Source organism: Martes martes, assembly GCF_963455335.1.
Source record: "Martes martes genome assembly, chromosome: 5".
In the NCBI taxonomy this organism is placed as follows: domain Eukaryota; kingdom Metazoa; phylum Chordata; class Mammalia; order Carnivora; family Mustelidae; genus Martes; species Martes martes.
Window position 1 is genome coordinate 55419587 of NC_137892.1, and position 19518 is coordinate 55439104.

Here is a 19518-nt window from a genome sequence, read left to right on the forward strand (position 1 = left end):
GGTGGCTCAGCCGGTTAAGCATCTGCCTTCGGCTCCGGTCATGATCCACGGTCCTGGAATGGAGCCCCGAATCGGGATCCCTGCTCAGCGGAAAGCCTGCTTTTTCCTCTGCCCCTCTCTCTACTCATTTTCTCAGTCTCTCGCTCATAAATAAATCAATCTTTAAACACTGAAAGAAAATAACTGCCAAAAAAAAATTAAAAAAAAAATTGCCAACCTAAAATTTAATACCAAGTGAAAACACTGTTCCTAAATGAAGATAATAAATATTGCCACAATGAAAGATTCAGCCCATGAAAAGGTGTAAACATTCCCAAATAAATACTCACTACGGTAACTATCACTGAAATGTCTTTCAACCTGTGCTTCTGAAATTATTATATTTAAAGTAAAGCAATATTAAAAGCTAGAAGTTTAGTATAAAGAAAAAAAGTACTTAGCGACCTCGATACTGAAAGTCTGGAAAAACTGCATAGCTGTGCAACTAAAGCCTTCAAGAACACAGGCAAATGAGCAAAGCTATCCAAACGTTTGTTCACCGTGGCCAGAGCAAGCATGCTATTCACCTCTGTTGCAAGGAGTTATAACTTTCACTTAACATTTCATTCAAATGCAGGTCAGCGTATTGGGTTCTATGCATACACAAAGCAAGAAATATTCAGCGCCAGCCATATGTTTCAAAGAAAAAGGTAACTGCATTCATCCACAATTTCCCCATTCATACTATGATATTTGCATTCTATGATACATAATTTAATGCCACCCTATTTTTCACCAGTCCTATCTGGTACAGGTGTCTGTTCATTTCCTTGAAACATACTTTGCTGATGCTGTTTTTCTTGGGATCCACTCTTTCTTTGTACTCCCCAACTCTTTCATAGTAAGGCCCTCAAAAACACAGCTAGTATAAACTAGTATACTCTGGAAAAAACTCAGTTCTTTAAAACGAAAGATTTGTACCTTAGTTCCCATGAACATAACTTTTTCATACCAGGTTTAGACTTGGTATCATTAAACACAATATCAGAGTCTTAAAAGCCACCTTCAACAAGAAACTCTGCACAAGCAGCAAGCTGTGACCCCGTAGCAAATGGTAAATGTGCACTTACTGCTTTTCTGCTGCCTGAAACTCCTTTCTTGATGTTAACCATAATAGGAATAATTCGGTCTCTTTAAACTGCATTAAAAGACCTGACCTTTAACTCTAGCAGTCATTTTCTTTCATTGGCTAGGATAACACTGCCCTTTCTTTGTAATACTGCAAACTGATTTTTGGTCCACTCATGCCTGTTCATAGAAAGTATGTCATAAATAATGTTATAGCTTTTTCCCCCACCCAAATTTACCCAGATGTACTTTTATTAGTCCTAATAATACTTTTAAGATTCTTGTTATTCAAATTTTACATATCACCAGGGAATCATTTTTAACCTGATTTTTCAAAGCTGAATTTCTGCTTTGAATCTATAAACTATTAGAGCACATTAATCTATTTTTGTGTTCTAATTCTGAGAAGTTCACCCATTCTTTAATCTGCAAAGCATGAATCAATTACCAAGCAGTATTTTTTCATTTAGATCATAAACTTCAGCAAAACTCTTCTTCTGGACAGTTTACAGACTCTGGTATCACAGAACAGTACAGTGGCATTCTGATCCCATTTCCTCCCATAAAACTGAAAACATGCAGCTGAAGCAGCTTGCATTTAATTAGACTCTATTTTATAATATTTCACGTGGAATTCTGGTCTACAGACTTTTACATGTAAGAGTCTCTCTGTATTGCTTTATTTTCCAGAATGAATTTCTGATGTAAAACCTTTAAATTTTCTATCATGAAGCTTCTTCATTGATCATAAACTTAAATACTATTTCTACAGTATCTTCTTTGTTTCAAAGAATTTATTTACTGCTTTGAATACTTTAATAATTTCTTTTGGTACTTCTTTGAATGACCAACAATTTACTTCCAAGTACTTCTCTAATGTTTGCAGATTCATCGGTGTATAGTGAAAATGTAATCTCTGGATCTGTATATAGCCTATCATTTGTTTCACCAATGCATTTACTGATAGTACTATCTGAACACAATCTAATACTCTTTGAAAATAGCACCTCTTCTCTCTCTTTCACTTTTTGGCTTCAAACATACAATTGGCAACTTCCATGCAGACTGATTAAACAAGCAAATTCTCCAACTCTGTGTGAAGCATTCTGGCTTTAGCTTTAGCTATTAATTCCAAGATCTCCTAACAAACTTCCCAAGTAGAATCTGATACTGTAGGAACAGATCTATGGAAAGGAGGGAATTGGGAGGGGAATATGGGAGTGGAGGGACTTTTATTTAAAACTTAGTTCTTCAGTGATATGGTGCCAACACAATGTGCCTGGCGTCACTGATTTATTCAACTTATATGCAAAATATTTAGGCTGAGGAAAAGAAGATTTACTGGATTTAGTTATCCCAATACATTTCTTAAGTGGCCTAATAGGTTGAATTTTTTAAATTAAGGTTACTGTTTTTATCTTGTCATTTTAGTGACTTTCCAGCTTTAACCACCAAACTGTCCTTGATGGTGGGAAAATAACTATACATTAAAGCCAATCAAAGAAGTAACAATGGAAGAAAAAATCTACATATCTAAAAAAAAGTCTGAAGTTACATTTTTTGAAGAACTCCCTTATATATTTTATAATATGAAATGTTGAAATCTCAAACATTTAATATTTTTATTACACTAACATTTTTATAACCACCAATATCTCAAAAGACACCCATAACCTATTCATGGCACGGGGTGGGAAAGCTCTGATATAGTTATCTAAATGAATTTACACCCATCTTCTAAGACTCAACTTAAGAACCACCTATTTCATACTACTTAATTCAATAAGCTTGTTCCCAAAAATCTCTTCCCCATGCAGCTATTCAAAGCACAAATAAACCATGTTTGGCGGTGAATAGTGTGGTTGTCTCCCCAGCATCCATTTCCCTCTTGTACAGAGAGTACAAAGCAGCCTTACTATTTCAGTGGGATCATCTTCAACAGGGCTTGGGCACCCAATGGCCTCCATTTATGAAGGGAATCCCACCTTTGCTAGTTCAGGGAAACTACAACTACACACTGAGAGGTGGCTCGATAGTGCATTCTCAGGATTTTCAATCATTACTGGAGGCAATGCTTACTTTTTCCTTCTCTGGGTATTTATGCCACTTTGCTACCATGAAGGAAGCTGTTTTGTGAGGAATAATTCAGTAAACACAAAGGCAGGCAGAGCAGAAAGATGAAATGAAAAGCGGCCAGAGGTCTGATCTAACCACACCCAAAGGCCAAGAGTCTCATATTGTTAAGGAAGGAAAAACAAAATTTAGGAAATCCTATGTTATCCAAAAAATTTTTGCTTGTTTTTTGTAACAGCTGTTTTTATGAGATATTAGGAAGTGTTTGAAAAAAAAAGGGGGGGGATGCGGAGTTATCAAGGTTCATGAAATACTTCATATAATAATTCCCTCTTAGTGATTCAGAATATAAACACTGGCAGAAATTCAAAAAGTCCTGCTTTAAGGATAAACTATGTGTTCAATTCAGCATTTCTCAAACCATAACCATTTAAAAAACTGACTATTAAAATTACGAGTAACACTAATGCAATGTTCTAAACACAGTCTGGAGAAGAGAAATGACAAGGTTGTATGTTCTACAGCTATTTGTTTTAAAGTTTCCTGAACTTAAACAGGATAAAGCTGTATTTGCTTAGTAGAAATGCCATCCTGCAGCAGAGAAACAGTTGTAAAAAAAAATTTGTGTTTTATTAATACCAATATGTAATAAAAATGGTCAATTTATCTAAAAAGACTCTAGAATAGATTATTAATAATACTGATAGTGAAAGGTAAAGAAAGGCCTTGTTCCTGATCAAAAAATCAGAAGTAATCAAGAGTTGGATGTGTCTTGTGACGGTCAGGATTCCCCTTTAGCTTATACATTTATATTTATTTTTTGAAAAACTCTGAAATTAGTGTAAGAAAAATGTTTCAAGGGGCGCCTGGGTGGCTCAGTGGGTTAAAGCCTCTGCCTTCGGCTTAGGTCATGATCCCAGTGTCCTGGGATCGAGCCCCGCGTCGGGCTCTCTGCTCCGTGGAGAGCCTGCTCTCTCCTCTCTCTCTCCCTGCCTCTCTGCCTACTTGTGATCTCTGTCTGTTGTCAAGTAAATAAATGAAAATCTTTAAAAAAAAAAAAAAAAAAGAAAAGAAAAATGTTTCAACTCCAAATCTGAAACACTCCCCTTTTTCCTACTGAAGCAATTATTTTTACATTAGAATTCTTAAGGTCAAATTTTTTGAGGAACCTTAATACAACTGAGTGAATTCAGTACTATCAGATACAATGAATTAAGAGAGAATGTGATAAAACGAGAAAGAAGACAAGACTCAAAGTCAGTCACTCAAAAGACTGCTGATAAGGGAGAGAGGAAACATGCGATATACAGGTCATGTTTTACTATAGGAAATGTCATTCCAAAGATTTCTATATAATACCAAAGTGGAATTTCATGCACCGGTTAGTGTAAAATAAATAAGGAAGACAGATATTACCCTAGAAAGTAAATATGACATTTTCAAAAGATTTTAGGACTCTTAAAAATCCATTGGCTATGCTTTGAAAAATGATCTGAACATATCCACACTATTTTATTATTAAAACAATTCCAAAAGAAATAGGAAACCAATTTCTTACCTGCCAAAGAGACTATCATGAACAACATAGACAGAACATACACTGAGATCTATTAATCCTTTTGGTTTGGTAGCTCGTTTTTCACTTTCAAAATAAATAAGTTGGGCATCACTGCCCTCTAAGATAAAATATAAGTTTTTCCACCGTTTTCCTTTGCCTGTTAAAAAAAAAAAAAAGGGGTGCTTTCCATTAGCCAAATAATAAACTATAATAATATAATAAACTATAATAATATAATAAACTATAAAGCCATGTGTGCATGTGTATATATATATACATACATATACACACACACACATCATAAAAATTGTTGTTACTGAAAATAAAAATTGTATCTTTTTATTCCAAAGCTTCAGTAACATGCCAGTCCTTACAACATGAGAAAATGCCTATTATATTTATCTGTAAAAAAGTGCCTTTTGTTACACTGCTTTTTTTAATGAATCACAGAGTAAATGACAACGGTACCGCAACCGTATCTTTTCAAGTTTCATCAAGATAAAATCTTTAAAATTCTTGCTTAGGAGTAATTCTTTTTTAATATTAAGAAAATACTCTTCTACCCCACACCCTACCAACCAACCTCCTCTCATTTCTTAATGTTAATCTGAGGCAAATCTATAAAACAGAAACACCTAAACAACAATGTGACAAGTGTCATTAGAAGTCTTTTAAAAAAATAGTAATAATGAAGTATCAGGGAGAGAGTGGGCAAATACCAGGCAAATACCAGAGTGGACAAATACCCTGACCTCAAGAATGAAAGAGATACCTGGAAGCTTGTGTCATTAAGCTCTGCTTGAAAATGTGGGCTTAATATACCCAGACTCTGCATTTTTTTAAATTTAAACTCAATTCATTAACATGTATTATTAGTTTCAGAGGCAGAGGTTATTGACTCATCAATCTTATATAATACCCAGTGCTCATTACATCATCTACCCTCCTTAATGTCCATCACCCAAGTTCCCCGTCCCCCCCCACCCGTCTCTCCCTCCCAGCAACTCTCAGTTTGTTTCCTATGAGTAAGAGTCTCTTATGGTTTGTCTCTCTCTGATTTCATCTTGCTTTGTTTTTTCCTCTCTTCTTCTATGATCCTGTTTTGTTCCTTAAATTCCACACATGAAATAGATCATACATAATTATCTTTCTTTGATATATTCTGCTTAGCATAATACCCTCTAGTTCCATCCACATTGTTGCAAATGGCAAGATTTCATTTTTGATGGCTGAGTAGTATTCCACTGTGTGTGTGTATATATGTGTGTGTGTGTGTGTGTGTATATATATATATATATATATATATATACACATCATCTTTATCCTAGACTAGATTTTGAAGGATGTTTAGCTATAAAAACTTTAAACAAGGGTCAATTACTAAATATTAGTGGAAAATACTGAAAATGAATCTTTAAATACTTACCCTTTTTTAGAAGATAACCTTTTTTAACAATGTTTTTATAAAACGCATCCTTTGTTTTTCGACGAATTGTATTATAAATTTCCTTGCCATCCACTGTATCATTGAGTACTTGTTCTTGATCCTGAATTTTTAAAAGTATTAAAATTATTTCATGAATTCTTGATGGAAATAAAATCTAAATTACCAATTAAAAGCCAGGTATGTGTCTGTGTAGAACATTTAAATAAAGTTTTTAAGGCTAAATTCTAAAATACATATATTAAGAGGTCCTTTGCTTTCCAAAGAAAGTCTCAAAAATACAGTTTTGTTATGTTGCCTTGTTGTGTTATAGCAAATAACATGGACAACATGAATTGGTTCCAAGAGAACTGATAAAACTGGGAACCAGTTCAAACATAAAACCAATTCCTATTTGCTTAGGCACAGTTGTGTCTATAAGAAACGCTAGGTGAATGCAGAAAACTGCACCCAGCTGATATGAGATGCATAGGAATATACAAAACACATCTCCAGTACCTCACAACCCTCTCCATCCACTAAGTGTTATATGCCACACCCACCCATCCAGTCACACAGAGTGTTACACCACCATCTGATTTCAAATAATCCTTCTACCACTTTACAATAATCACAACCCTTCTGATAGCCTCTGACAGGTAAACTTCAGGTCTTTTTCAAGGTGAAGGGCCATATTTATTGTAGTAAAGATTTCTTAAGCATTTAACACATATAAAAACTAGGCTACATTTTATTAGGTTCTTATCTTTATATGTTACTGATGAGGTTCTTGAGCGTTGTACCCCTAACCTTATCTTCCCATAACATTGTGGTCTTTATTCCACGGTTTTATGTAACTCTGACTTTTAGGAATGGACACGTGTCTCTTAACTGCTAAATCCTCCCAAGTAACAAAAAGAATTCTGATGTCAGGAAGAATCTACAGAGAAGAGTATCTTAATAATGATCTTTCCAAAATACATCAGTCATCAGTATTACCACTGGGATCCACTGGACTCAATTTCAGTTTCTTAGTTTCTTTTTTGAGCAGTTCTTACTATTTGCTAGAATTAATATTTTATGACTGTTTTCTTAGAGACTTCATAGGTCCATCTGATCCTCTTATAAATGTAAGATATGAGATTTTCAAAAATCGTATTTTTTCCTCTATCTTAAAACATTCCGTTATTTCATCATTCTAGGAAGAATTTTCATCATTATTCAAAAATTACTTCTCAAGTATGCTAAAGAGCAGGGGTGGGCAAGCCATGGTGCAGGTGCCAAATCTAGCCTACTGCCTGGTGTTGGACATAAAGTTTAATCGAAAACCCACACTCACTGCTTTATGATTTGTCTGTGGTTGCTTTCTTAGTACAAAGGCAGAGTTCAGCAGCTGAGATGGAGACTGAGATGGAGACTGAAGACAAACCCTAAAGTATTTATTATCTTGCCCTTAAAAGAAAAATTTGCCAACCGTTAACTTACAGGATGATGCAAGAGTGAAATACACTACCTTCATTGCATCACACTTTGTTGGTTTGTGTTTTTTTTTTTTAACTGTGTTACCAAGTGTTGCAGCATCTTTCAAAAAAGTGTAAAAAGCCCACCTGTTATCTTTTTATTAGCTTTCATTGAGCACACCCCAGAACCTTTAATTTTCCACTAACAGCAAAGAGAAAAAAATTGACATAGGAAGATGTTTAACAATTATTAAAAGAATCAAAAGATGAATACAAAGAGGCAGCAGCACTTTGTGATCTATTGTGATGGTAAAATTGATTTTTGATAAGCAAAAATCTCAGACTGCAATTCTTCAGATGACAGTATCCTTAGACTTCCTCAAACTCAAGAAATACTAAGTAAACGATTTATTTCTAGGGGTGAGGGGGAAGGAAATATGTATTGTGTTTCTGTCTAGTCAGTCATTTAATAGCAAGGATGTCATCATGCAATATTTTGTGATAAGAATCTAGGTTGGCCTGTTTTGCTAAAAAGAAATAAGGGTTCTTTAAATTTTTATGTTTGTGTACCAAGATTCACTTAATATGATCTGTAAGTGGACAAAAGATACTTTGTATTCAAAGGTTGTAGAAGGAAACATAGAAATTTCAAAATTCACCACATTTATCACTGTAATTGACGTTTAAAAATCTACACAGAAAAATATTTTACCCTTATGAAGCAAAGAAGATGGTACTCTCCTAAAAAAATAATAAGTCATCCGAGTTTTCAAAATTATTCCATTTGATAATTCAAGTACACGAGCAAAAAGCAAGAATCATAAACTAAAACCCAGTGGAGAGATATATACGTCTGGAATCAGTATTGTATTCTGGTAATTAAAGTGTGGGAAGAATAACCAGAGTAATTATACAGCAAGAATTAATTAGAGATGTATCAGAAACCTGGAATTAGGATTTACAAAATGGTATGTTCCAGGTCCATGCATGACAGTGGATTAACAACTGCATATTTCAAGCCTTTATAACCAAGGAAATATGGGAAAACATTTCAGTTTGCTATGTTTAAATTCTTATTAAATTTTCTAATTATCTTTTTTGGACTATACCTTTATTCCTACTTCTAAGGATTATTCATAAAAAGGCTGAAGAATAAAAAATTTAAAAGGATACACTGGACCCAGATGATAAACAGTAATGACTACTTTCCTGGTTACATAGATTTGTACTTACCAGTCTTTTATTCAATAATGATAATATTTAGGGGCACTTGGGTAGCTCAGTTAAACGTCTCCCTTCAGCTCAGGCCATAATCCCATATTGGGCTCCCTGCTCAGCAGGGAGTCTGCCTCTCCCTCTCCATCCGTCTTCCCCCAGCTCATGCTCTCTCTCACTCTCTCAAATAATAAAATCTTTAAAAATAATAATAATGATGATAATATTTAGTATTGGCTACAGAATGGGGCATATTTGTGGTTTGTTCTTTAAGATACAACTACACTAATATCTGGATTTAAATATCTGATTTCAGGACGATCTCCAAAGCTCTTTTCTAAATTATATTAGAGTAGGGGCTGATATACTTACCTACAACTTCTAAAAGATTCCAATATATTAAAAGAAACTATGGCCAAGGACAGAACTTCACTTTCCAAACTCCACTAAATCACTGGATGACAAAGGGAAGGCTTTAGGGCCTACTCTCTACCCATTTAACTCAATAATATGTTTGTTGAGTGCCAGGGTCTGTTCTAGTTCTGGAATAACATCAATGTGCAAATCAAAGATCCTTATCCTCAAAGAACTTACATTTTAATGAGGGAAAGATAATAAACATAATACATAAATCATACTGTATATTAAGAAATGGTAAGTGCTTTACAGGGTAGGGCAAGTAGCAGTATTAATAAGGTATATAGGTCAATCTCATTGTGAAGCTAGTTTCTGAGCAAAAAAAGTAAGAGAATGAGACAAGTGGATATTGGAGAAAAAAATCATTTTGGGCAGAGTCAACAGGTAAAGCAAAGATCCTAAAGCATGAGAGAAACTGGCGTATTTAAAAAACAACAACAAAAACAAAAAAACAAAACAGCAGAGAAGCCAGTATGAGTGGAGACAAATGAGAGAGAAGGATGGTAGAAAGAGGAGTTCAGAGGACCAATGAGATGACATCTATGGTTTGAGAGGCCACTGTAAGTAAGGACTTTGGCTTTCACTCTGAATGAAATGTAGAACAGGTGCAAGTATTAAAGAGAGGAGTGAAACGATCTGACTTACATTTTAAATGGATCCCTCAGACTGCGGTTGTGCAGCATAAGGGGCAAAGGTGGAAAGAGTCAGACCAAAGTCAGATTCTGACAGTGGTCATGTGCTACATTTGTTTGGAAGGCAGAGGCAGTATGATGTTCCCAACAGTATGGACACAAAGCATAGGAGAGAAAGAAGAGTCAAGGATGACTCGATGCCCTAAGTCATTACCCCCTCCAGTCTCAATTTCCCTATCATACAGTAGAAACCTCATCAAGTTGTTGAAAATTAAATAAACTATTAAGAACAGTGTCTAAAACACAGTGCTTAAAAAATGTTGCCTATTTTATTGTGGGCTGCACTGTCTCAAAAGGCTCCTTCTTTTCTATTGTCTGTCTTGAGAAGTCTTAGCTCTACAAAGCATGCACCTAGGACAAAGGAAGTACCTAGGACTGCTCTTTCCATTCCAGCATCTTACGGGGGTATGCAGAGTCACCCCACGGGGAGTGAGCTAATAAGTTTTTCCATTAATAAAAAGTTATTATTATACTTTCTTTTCTGTACTAGTATCCTGCTGGGAAGGATAGGTAAGTATTAGGATTCCCAAACTCCTATGGTAACCTACTTTTTTATGCCAGGCCCTAATTAATAGACTTGAAATATCATTTAATGGTTTTTATGTAGTAATCAAATTGCTTTCTAATTGGCATCAGTATTTCTGAAGTATTCAAGGCATTAGTTGGCACTTTTGCAAATAACAATTTGGGGTTTGCTGAATTATGAAACTGCAACACGGGAGTGCGGCAGACTATGTATTTGAAGTACTTCTTAAAACAACCTTATAACTTAAGTATGAAAGTTTAAATGTCAAATACCACTTACTGTGCTAAGAGTTTTTATTCTAAAAATTAAGTTCTTCTTAAAAACCTTAAATTAAAAATTCTAAGCACAATTTCAAGATGGGAAAATGTATGACTTAATTTGTAGACAAATAAAATGTGTAGACTTCTGAAACAAAACCAACAAAAGCCAATGTGAATTAGAATTCAGGATATAGCAGTAGGACACAGTGAGTAAAGGCACCTCTGACCCCTAATAAAAAGACCCTGAGCAGTGCTTCTAGAAAACATGTACCAAACTATGTGATTAAAAGAAAAAAGCCCGGGGCGGGGGTGGGGGGGGGATACATGATCCCAGCATCCTGGGATCAAGTCCTGCGTCAGGTTTCCTGCTCAGCAGGGAGTCTGTTTCTCCCTCTCCCTCTGGCTGCCACTCCCCCTGCTTGTGCTCCCCACCACCACTGTCAAATAAAAAAATAAAATATTTTTAAATAAAAAGTTCGTTCTAATATGCACTAAGTAGAATACTGAACGATGTCTGCCAGAACTGCCAACAAAAGCGAGACTTCAGGGCTGACTATGGTTATTAGAAAGGTGTCAAGGAGAAACTGAAACTTGAGATGGATCTTAAACTAGCAGTGCTTGCCTAGAGGAAAGGGTGGACATGGAGAGAGCAACAGGCACAGTGAGAATACAGAGGGGTTGAAGTAGGTGCTTCCTGCTGGAGAGCAGACAGTCGTTCATTCCGTAACACAGACACCACTCCAGGCCCTGGGAATACAACACAACACCCCTGCTCTAGGGGACCACACATTCTACTAGCAAGTATGAGGAAATGAAGCTGTATGAAGTGTGACAAGATGATGACGATTCTTGAATTGATATTAAGCATCAGAATAATGATCCCCCACCTCTGAAACTGCTATGAATAGCAGGTACAACCATCTGAAACTAACTTGTTAGAAGAGGAAAAACTGAGAAGCTACAGACATAATCAGTCACTATGGAAGTGTAGCTGGGCACCCAAAACCTTCTTTATGTCCTTGGACTATCAACACCTCCATTTCCCACATAGAAAATTCTTTATCACTCTTTTGAAACACCTATTCCTAACCTCTGCTACAAATGTTGTCCACCACTCTTCAGAAAGTATAAGAAATACAGAGAAAAAGCAATCACACTATGCATTAAGCAGCTAAGATTCAAGAGGCCCCCTTGCTTAATACCCATCCTTCTTCATATATTGGGGATTTTGCCTTCCCGAGGGCTGTGTACATCAAGTACTGCCACTACCCCATCTCACCCACCACTGTCACTCTGCTCTCTACTAGTGGCTTAATGCAGAATATACAGACATGCACAAAACTCTCTCAAACCATAAACCTATAGCCAAATAAACAATGAAATAAAAAGTTTAAACCCCCCTCAGCCCTGTATCTTCTTCTGGATTTTATTTTTATTTTATCTACCAAGCTCACCTATGTAAGCCCAGCTGTGATTGATTCTTGCTGTCTCCATTTTTGCCTCCAACAAGCTCACTCCCTAACCCAAAGTAACATGGCTTCTGCCCCACCACTCCTTCTATTCTCAAAAAGCCACAGAGGCTAGAATCAACATAAATAAAAACTAAGTGTTTCTCTTACAATTTACTTTCTGGAAGAATCTGAGTAATGGCAGTTTTAAATGTTATCCAATTTTAAATGCATGAATGTGTGCATAAAACATACCACCAAAAATGCATTTTAAAATAAAATGCTTATTACTGCAAAAAGAAAAACAACACTGACCTGCATTGGTACAGGTTCCTTAAGATAATACCCTTCAACAATTTGTTCTTTTCGATAGTGATCTATGATGTCCCCAATGCTGTTAAAATAAAAATTACTAACATTGATATAATTTGTCTCTTAAAAAATGCAAATCTTGAAAATACACAAAGACCCTGTTAGCAAGGATTATATATTTGCAAGTGTTTTCCAAAGCATATAACCCAAATACATCAATAGTATATATGATTACAACAGTCTCATTATTTTAGAAAAGAAAGAATTCATTTACAGATCAGAATACCTGAGTCAGAGACTACAATTTTGCATACACATACTCAAAGAGTCAGTATAAGTAAGAAAAGAATAAAAGTCTAACTTTTTTTTTAAGAGTATTTCTGAGGAATTGAGAAAGAACTGAACGAAAAATGGCATTTATATAGCACGTTCAGGTAGATTTTAAGAATTTTTATCATCAAAACACACATTCTGCTTTCGTAACAATCAGATGAAGTTAGATCATAAAACATTAACAGCAAGTAAAAGGAGAAACAAACAGACCAGGAGCTAATTTTACATGTAAGATTATAGCTACCACAGGGAAGGCTTATTGATGATTTTGAAAAGCAATGCTATAAAATATTCTTACTAACTGGGAAATTTTATTAGTAAAACAGAAAATAAAATGACATTATATAATGTAATTTAACATGTATTTTAGCACAGCATAATGAATTTTCCAATATAAAAGTGTTTCTGTATAATCAGTAGGCCATTTTATTGTCCTGAATATTTAAATCTTACACTTTCAAACTTCCTTTAATATACTGGAGGAATGGCTATTTTAGGGACAGAGAGAAAACATTCTCAGAACAGATCTTGTTTAATCTTCCACTTGATTTTTTCCACAGTTCTTCTACTGATGGAATTGAAATATATACTTTATCTCTAGAGATACATATGTGTATATATATATATGCATACCCCCTCTCCAAAGATACACACATATATATGTGCATATATATGTCTCCAAAGATAAAATGTCTTTGCCATACTACAAAATTAATTTAAAGCAAATATAATGTTAAAAAAAGCAAAACAGGAGACTTGAAAAGATTAATGAAAAAATAAGCATGAATGGATATGAACTGAATACCAGAGGCAGCATTTTACACAAGGGGGCAAAATGAGACAAGTAAAAAGGTATTCACATCAAAAAAGACAAGGAAGGTTATAAGTGTTTAAAGGAATAAGGTAATGCCACATATAAATCCAAAAATGTTAAAGGAAAAAAGAAAATCAGAAAAGACATTTGAAGACAAATACCTTCACAGAGATGACTACTTGTTTCAAAGCAAAAAGCATCAAATCCATAAAAAACAGTAAATATCAAAGGTTTCTGACTCAGTAACTATAAAATGCAATTGGTCTTGTGGAGCATCTCAGCATTATAATATAATTCTTGTCCATGAGCTGAAAGAATACACAGTTCAGACTGCCCAAGAACAAATTTAAAAAGTCTGTGACAACCAATCAAATATATTTTTACCAATGAGCTAGACTTTCAAGATGCCTTTTTTTTTTAATTACTTTAGTTCATATTCTACCCAGATACACCTAAAGAAACACTCAAGGGAGACACAACAACCCAGAATTTCCTAGATATTCCATGAAAGTTTTAGGTATGAAATTAGACAGATTTACGTCTCAGAAAACTAAAACATGTTCACTACTACACTTTCATTTTAGTAATTTACTTAATAAATAAAACCATGTCTCTCCTTGAACCTCGTAGATAAATGTCAGTAATCTTCAAGGTCTGGCCAAAATCCTTCCTCCCTCTCCCTTCTCATCACTACCTCAACTGCTCTCTTTCCACTGAGTCTCCCATGTCCACATATACAGTCCTGAACTCATCACAGTCAGACAACCATCTGTTCCCATAGACCTGTACCTCATAGACCTTTCTCTTAAATGTATATGCATGGGTCTGTACAATATATTTCAAAAAGTGAATTAGTTAATAAATGTTTGCTGAATTATACTTGCTGTTAAATGCTTCTCCTGCTTTTTGTAAAAGTTTTAATACAGGAATGTTGAAGTTATGTCTCAAAAAAGCAGTTTCTAAATGAACAGACTTGAGTGCTACCTCTCTTTACCAAAAGACTAATGTAGAATTAATGGGAAGAAAAGACAGCAGAGTATGGCTCTGTACATACTTTATTGGATAATCCAACTTAACATTTAAATTCTAAACAGTAAGTGATAATCACAAAGGCATATCTTTTTAACTCCATTTATTTTTTCTTAGTAATCTCTACACTCAACACGAGGCCTCAACTCACAACCCTGACTGAGATCAAGAGTCGCATGCTCTTAACTGAGTCAGCCAAACACCCCACAAAGGTTTATCTTCTAAGATTTACTTTATTACTGACACTAATGCTGTAATAGAATATATTTCCATGCTGAAATATATATTTCCAAACTGTAAAACTGCCTTTTTCCAGGCATCAGATTTACATAATTCTAGCTTTCTTTGGGAAAAAAAAAATAGTATTCTATGCTAGGAATAACAATACTCCTGAACTTTATCAAATGAACATATCTATAAAGAAAATCTGTGGGTGGGGGACCACATGTGTGGCTCAGCAGACTCTTGGTTTCAGCTCAAGTTATGATCTCATGGGTTGTGAGATCAAGCCCCACATGGGTCCTCACGCTGGGTGGGGAGTCTGCTTGAAAGATTCTCGCCCTGCGTTCCTTCCTACTCCCACCCCCACTCACACATGCTCTCTCTCTCAATCACTTCCTCCCTAAAATAAAAAAATAAATGTTTTTTTAAAAAAGAAAAAATTGGGAGGTTAGGGTTATTGATCACAGCTACTAAATTAACATGTATTTAAAATTTTTTAAGTCATCACTTTGTAAGCAGACTAATAAAGAAATATACTTCAAATACTTCTTTCTTCTTGCTTCATTCTGGTCTTTATCAATAAAAAAGCCAACCTTTATGTATTTTACAGACTGCTTCCATTATGTAGGAAGAATTTTCATCTTGCAAAATGCATATCATAAGGAAGTTTAAGGCAGTAAACAAATTTCACTGAAAATAAGTCTATGTAAATTATTTTATATTTTAAAAAGTTTCCAAATAGACATTTATCAATTCAGTTAAGAATATATGTTTTCAACTTACAGTTTTATATATTCCAAACCACTAGAAAACTAGAAAATGGGAAAAAGTAATTTACCTTCCTAAAGAGCTTAAATTGCAGCTAGCTAGATTTTCAGTGAAGATGTCTAGATTGGACTATTAATGTAGAAACCACTCAAGCAGCTTTTCTGTATACGTGTGCAAAAGGATCCAAATGTCGAGACTCACATCTGCCACCTGATGTCTCTTAACCGTTCATGGGCCTTCTGGCAGCAACTACAACTTGTTTTTTTGTTTGTTCTCCAAGATAAAACAGCTGCTGGATCTCTATACCCTCAAAAGTCAAGCTGGAATTAAGAGAAATACTAAATGGGATGGAGAATACTGCTGTGGTATTAAGGGATTAAACTAGGCAAATGCCATCATTTTAGTTTATGAAAGCCTCCAAAAGAGGAAGACAAGGCTACTCTAGAGTTAGCTAATACGGGAAATTCTTTACATTAGGAAAAAGAAAAATGTAAGATTTCTTTCTAATATACAGGGGGAAAAAAAAAAGCTGAGATTCTATCATATGATTTCTCTATTGACTCATTTTCCTTCTCCAGTGACTAAAGTTCATTCTGAGCTTTGGGATAAGCAATGAATTTACTATAATTTTTTTTTAAAGATTTTATTTATTTATTTGACAGAGAGAGAGATCACAAGTAGGCAGAGAGGCAGGCAGAGAGAGAGGGGGGAAGCAGGCTCCCTGCTGAGCAGAGAGCCCGACGTGGGGCTCGATCCCAAGACCCTGAGACCATGACCCGAGCCAAAGGCAGAGGCTTTAACCCACTGAGCCACACAGGCGCCCCGAATTTACTATAATTTTTAAAATGAGAAGTAGGAACTAATAATTAGAACCAAGAAATATCAACTTGAGAACAACCCAGTTACATGGGTAACATTTGTAGTAAAGTCTCTCTTTAATCTTTAAGAACTTTTCCTTCCTATTAAAATGTCCTGGGGCACCTGGGTGGCTCAGGCAGTTAAGCATGCAGGCTTAAGGGTTCTGGGATTGAGCCCTGTATTAGGCTCCTCAGTCTCCCTCTGCCTGATGCTCCCCCTTCTTGTACTCTCTGTGTCAAATAAATAAAATCTTTAAAAAAAATAAAGTAAAATGTCTCACTAATTAAAGAATGTAATATATTCTTTTTCTTAGAACAAATGTTTCGCTACCCTACAGTTAAGGACTTAGCAAATTTGGTATAAAAACAGTCCATACATAATCAACAAACATATAAATTATCTTGAAGGAAAAGTTATTAACTTATATTCATTTTTGACACTGTTTGAAGAATCCTTGGACATGACTACTACTAAATTACATTAAAGGCCTTATTTTAAATTCTAAAAAGTCAGACACCTTTATACAGTTTTGAATCTGATAACACTATGTTATTGAAGTTTCAATTATTTTTGCTAAAAGTAAAAGATAACTAAAATTTCTCACAACTTACCTGTTATAATATCGGCCTCCCATCATAAACTGATTGTTTGGTGTTGGACAAATTTTAAATCGCTGAATATTTTCACTGGTCCGAAAGTAAAGTGAATAGTCACCAGGAGTATTATCTGAGGGCCTCACAAGAAAACTGCATACTTGGCCAACTGTAAAAATTAAGCTATTAGTTTTATTTCCTAATTACCAAATAAAAAAAATTGTGTTAAGTAACATAATTATAAAGCACATTTGGAAGTTATAAACATATGTAAATTTTCATCAGGAACTTGTTTTATAATAAAGATAATTTTAATACATTTTTGTATTTTCTAGTTTATGAGTCAGAACCACCCAAACGTTGCATGTGTGTATTACATAAAAATAAGTATGCAGCAGTGATTTCTGGTTAATAATGTTATACCTGTCATGACTTCAAAAGAATAACCTAACCACAGGTAGAGGACACTGGCTAAATGGGTACATTCTATTTGTAAATCCTCTTAATAAGAAGAGTCTAAAAAAAGTTAAAGTAATTTTTTTTAGGAGTACTCTGCAGTTAATCAATGCTTCTGATTAAACATTAAATAACTGTAATAAAATAGTACCAATACTTATAAAGGTAGATTCAAAAAATGAAATATGTGTTCACCTTATCAAAATCAATATATGTATACTACCTTCCATTTAGTAGGTAAGAACCTGAAAAGTCATATAGAATCAAATTATCATGTATTAAAGATTTTCAGACTAATTTTAAAGAAGGCTTTTAAGTATCTTCAACTGGCAATGACTCTTAACCCCAAAATGTTTTGTCTTTCCTCTGTGTATGTTTAAATATCAAATGGGTGCTAAAGACAAAAGGGATGATAAATGGTCAGTTTTAAAACAAAGAGTGAATATACAAGTACCTGTCATTAGTAAATTATAAGCTTCTTGTTTGGAAATTTTCCCATGGAACCATCTTAAAAAGAGAACAAATTAAATATTTAAGTCTGAAGTCCTTTTTGCTGTTATACAATCAAAACTAAACAACCAGCACAAGTTTAATTCACACTGATACAATGAAATAAAGACAAATACAACTGATCAAATTATCTCATACCTTTTACATTTGTTATTATATTTGTAAACATACATAATTTCAACAAAATATAGTAAAATAAGGGACTAATACAAACTATAATTTCCATATTAATGAACAGTACCAGTAATGATTTTAATTCTGATAATGAGAAACTGTTACATGTTTACACCATAGCTAGTGTTCTCTTTTCTTTGCATTAGGAGGGAGAGATGGTACAGGTAGAACCCATAACAGAATTATCCAGAAAAAAAAAATTAGTAAATGAATTTTCCTCACATTACCCTCCAAGTGAACTTTCCCTATAATAGGAGGTAAGTTCTCTCTTGAAAGAAAATAGACATGGCTGACTAATACTTTCCTTAAAGTCAGAAAGTGAGATTGAGTGATGACAGAGAGTAGATGTCAGTATCAAGGACTGAAATAAAAGAATGACTTAATATTCCTAATTATATTTGAGCTACCGCCATAACAAATTAGATGGCTATATGTTTTAGTTTCTATATACTTAAAATAAGCATTCAGAAATTATAAGTGGCATTATATTCAAGATCCACTGCATATAATAACTAAAGTATTTAAATTTTACCTTAGAATAAAATGACACACCTGATTTTAAAAATTATTAGTAATTAAATTTCTTAAAATCTCCTCTCATTTACATGAGGGACTATTATCTATCCTGCTGATTAACACCTCTTAATGCCAAGCTGGTAACTCCAGATCATCCCTCTATCACTTCTCCACAAATTCATGGGATCTATTCTTAGTTTTGATTGTGGCTTAAAAAACAGCTTAGAAAGTAAAAATACTACAAGACTAAAACAAACAAACAAAAAAAAGCAAGACCCAGCTATATGCCACCTACAAGAGACTCACTTCAGATCTAAAGACACCTGCAGACTGAAAGTGAAGGAACAAGAAAACATTTACCAGGCAAACAGAAGTGAAAAGAAAGCTAGGGTAGCAGTACTTGTATCAGACAAATAGGCTTTAAAACAAAGACTGTGACAAGAGAAAAGACAGACATTATAAAATGATAAGAGGAACAATCCAAGAAGAGGATATGTAATTACAAATATCTATGCATCCAACATGGGAGCACCTAAATACACAGAGCAGCTATTAACAGACAGAAAGGGAGAAACTGACAGTAATACAGTAACAGCAGGAGACTTAAAAATCCCACTTACATCAATGGATGGATCATCCAGACAGAAAATCAACAAGGAAAAAGTGATTTTGAATGACACATTACACTAGATGGGACAGACAGATATATATTCAGAACACTGCATCCCAGAACCATGAATACATATTCTTTGCA

At 34.5% G+C, this 19518-nt stretch overlaps 1 protein-coding gene across 2 annotated transcripts in view; it reads right to left on the minus strand.

Annotated features, from left to right (window-relative positions):
* Nucleotides 1-19518, minus strand: part of RASA1 (RAS p21 protein activator 1) — a 112126-nt gene that overhangs the window by 24847 nt on the left and 67761 nt on the right. For both annotated transcript variants that reach the window (XM_080803955.1, XM_080803956.1), the window contains exons 7-11: nucleotides 18019-18071; nucleotides 17127-17277; nucleotides 12495-12573; nucleotides 6165-6285; nucleotides 4739-4895 (exon numbers count right to left, since the gene is read on the minus strand). In XM_080803955.1, coding sequence (XP_080660081.1) covers nucleotides 4739-4895; nucleotides 6165-6285; nucleotides 12495-12573; nucleotides 17127-17277; nucleotides 18019-18071 — 561 coding nt within the window. The remainder of the gene's footprint in view (nucleotides 1-4738; nucleotides 4896-6164; nucleotides 6286-12494; nucleotides 12574-17126; nucleotides 17278-18018; nucleotides 18072-19518) is intronic.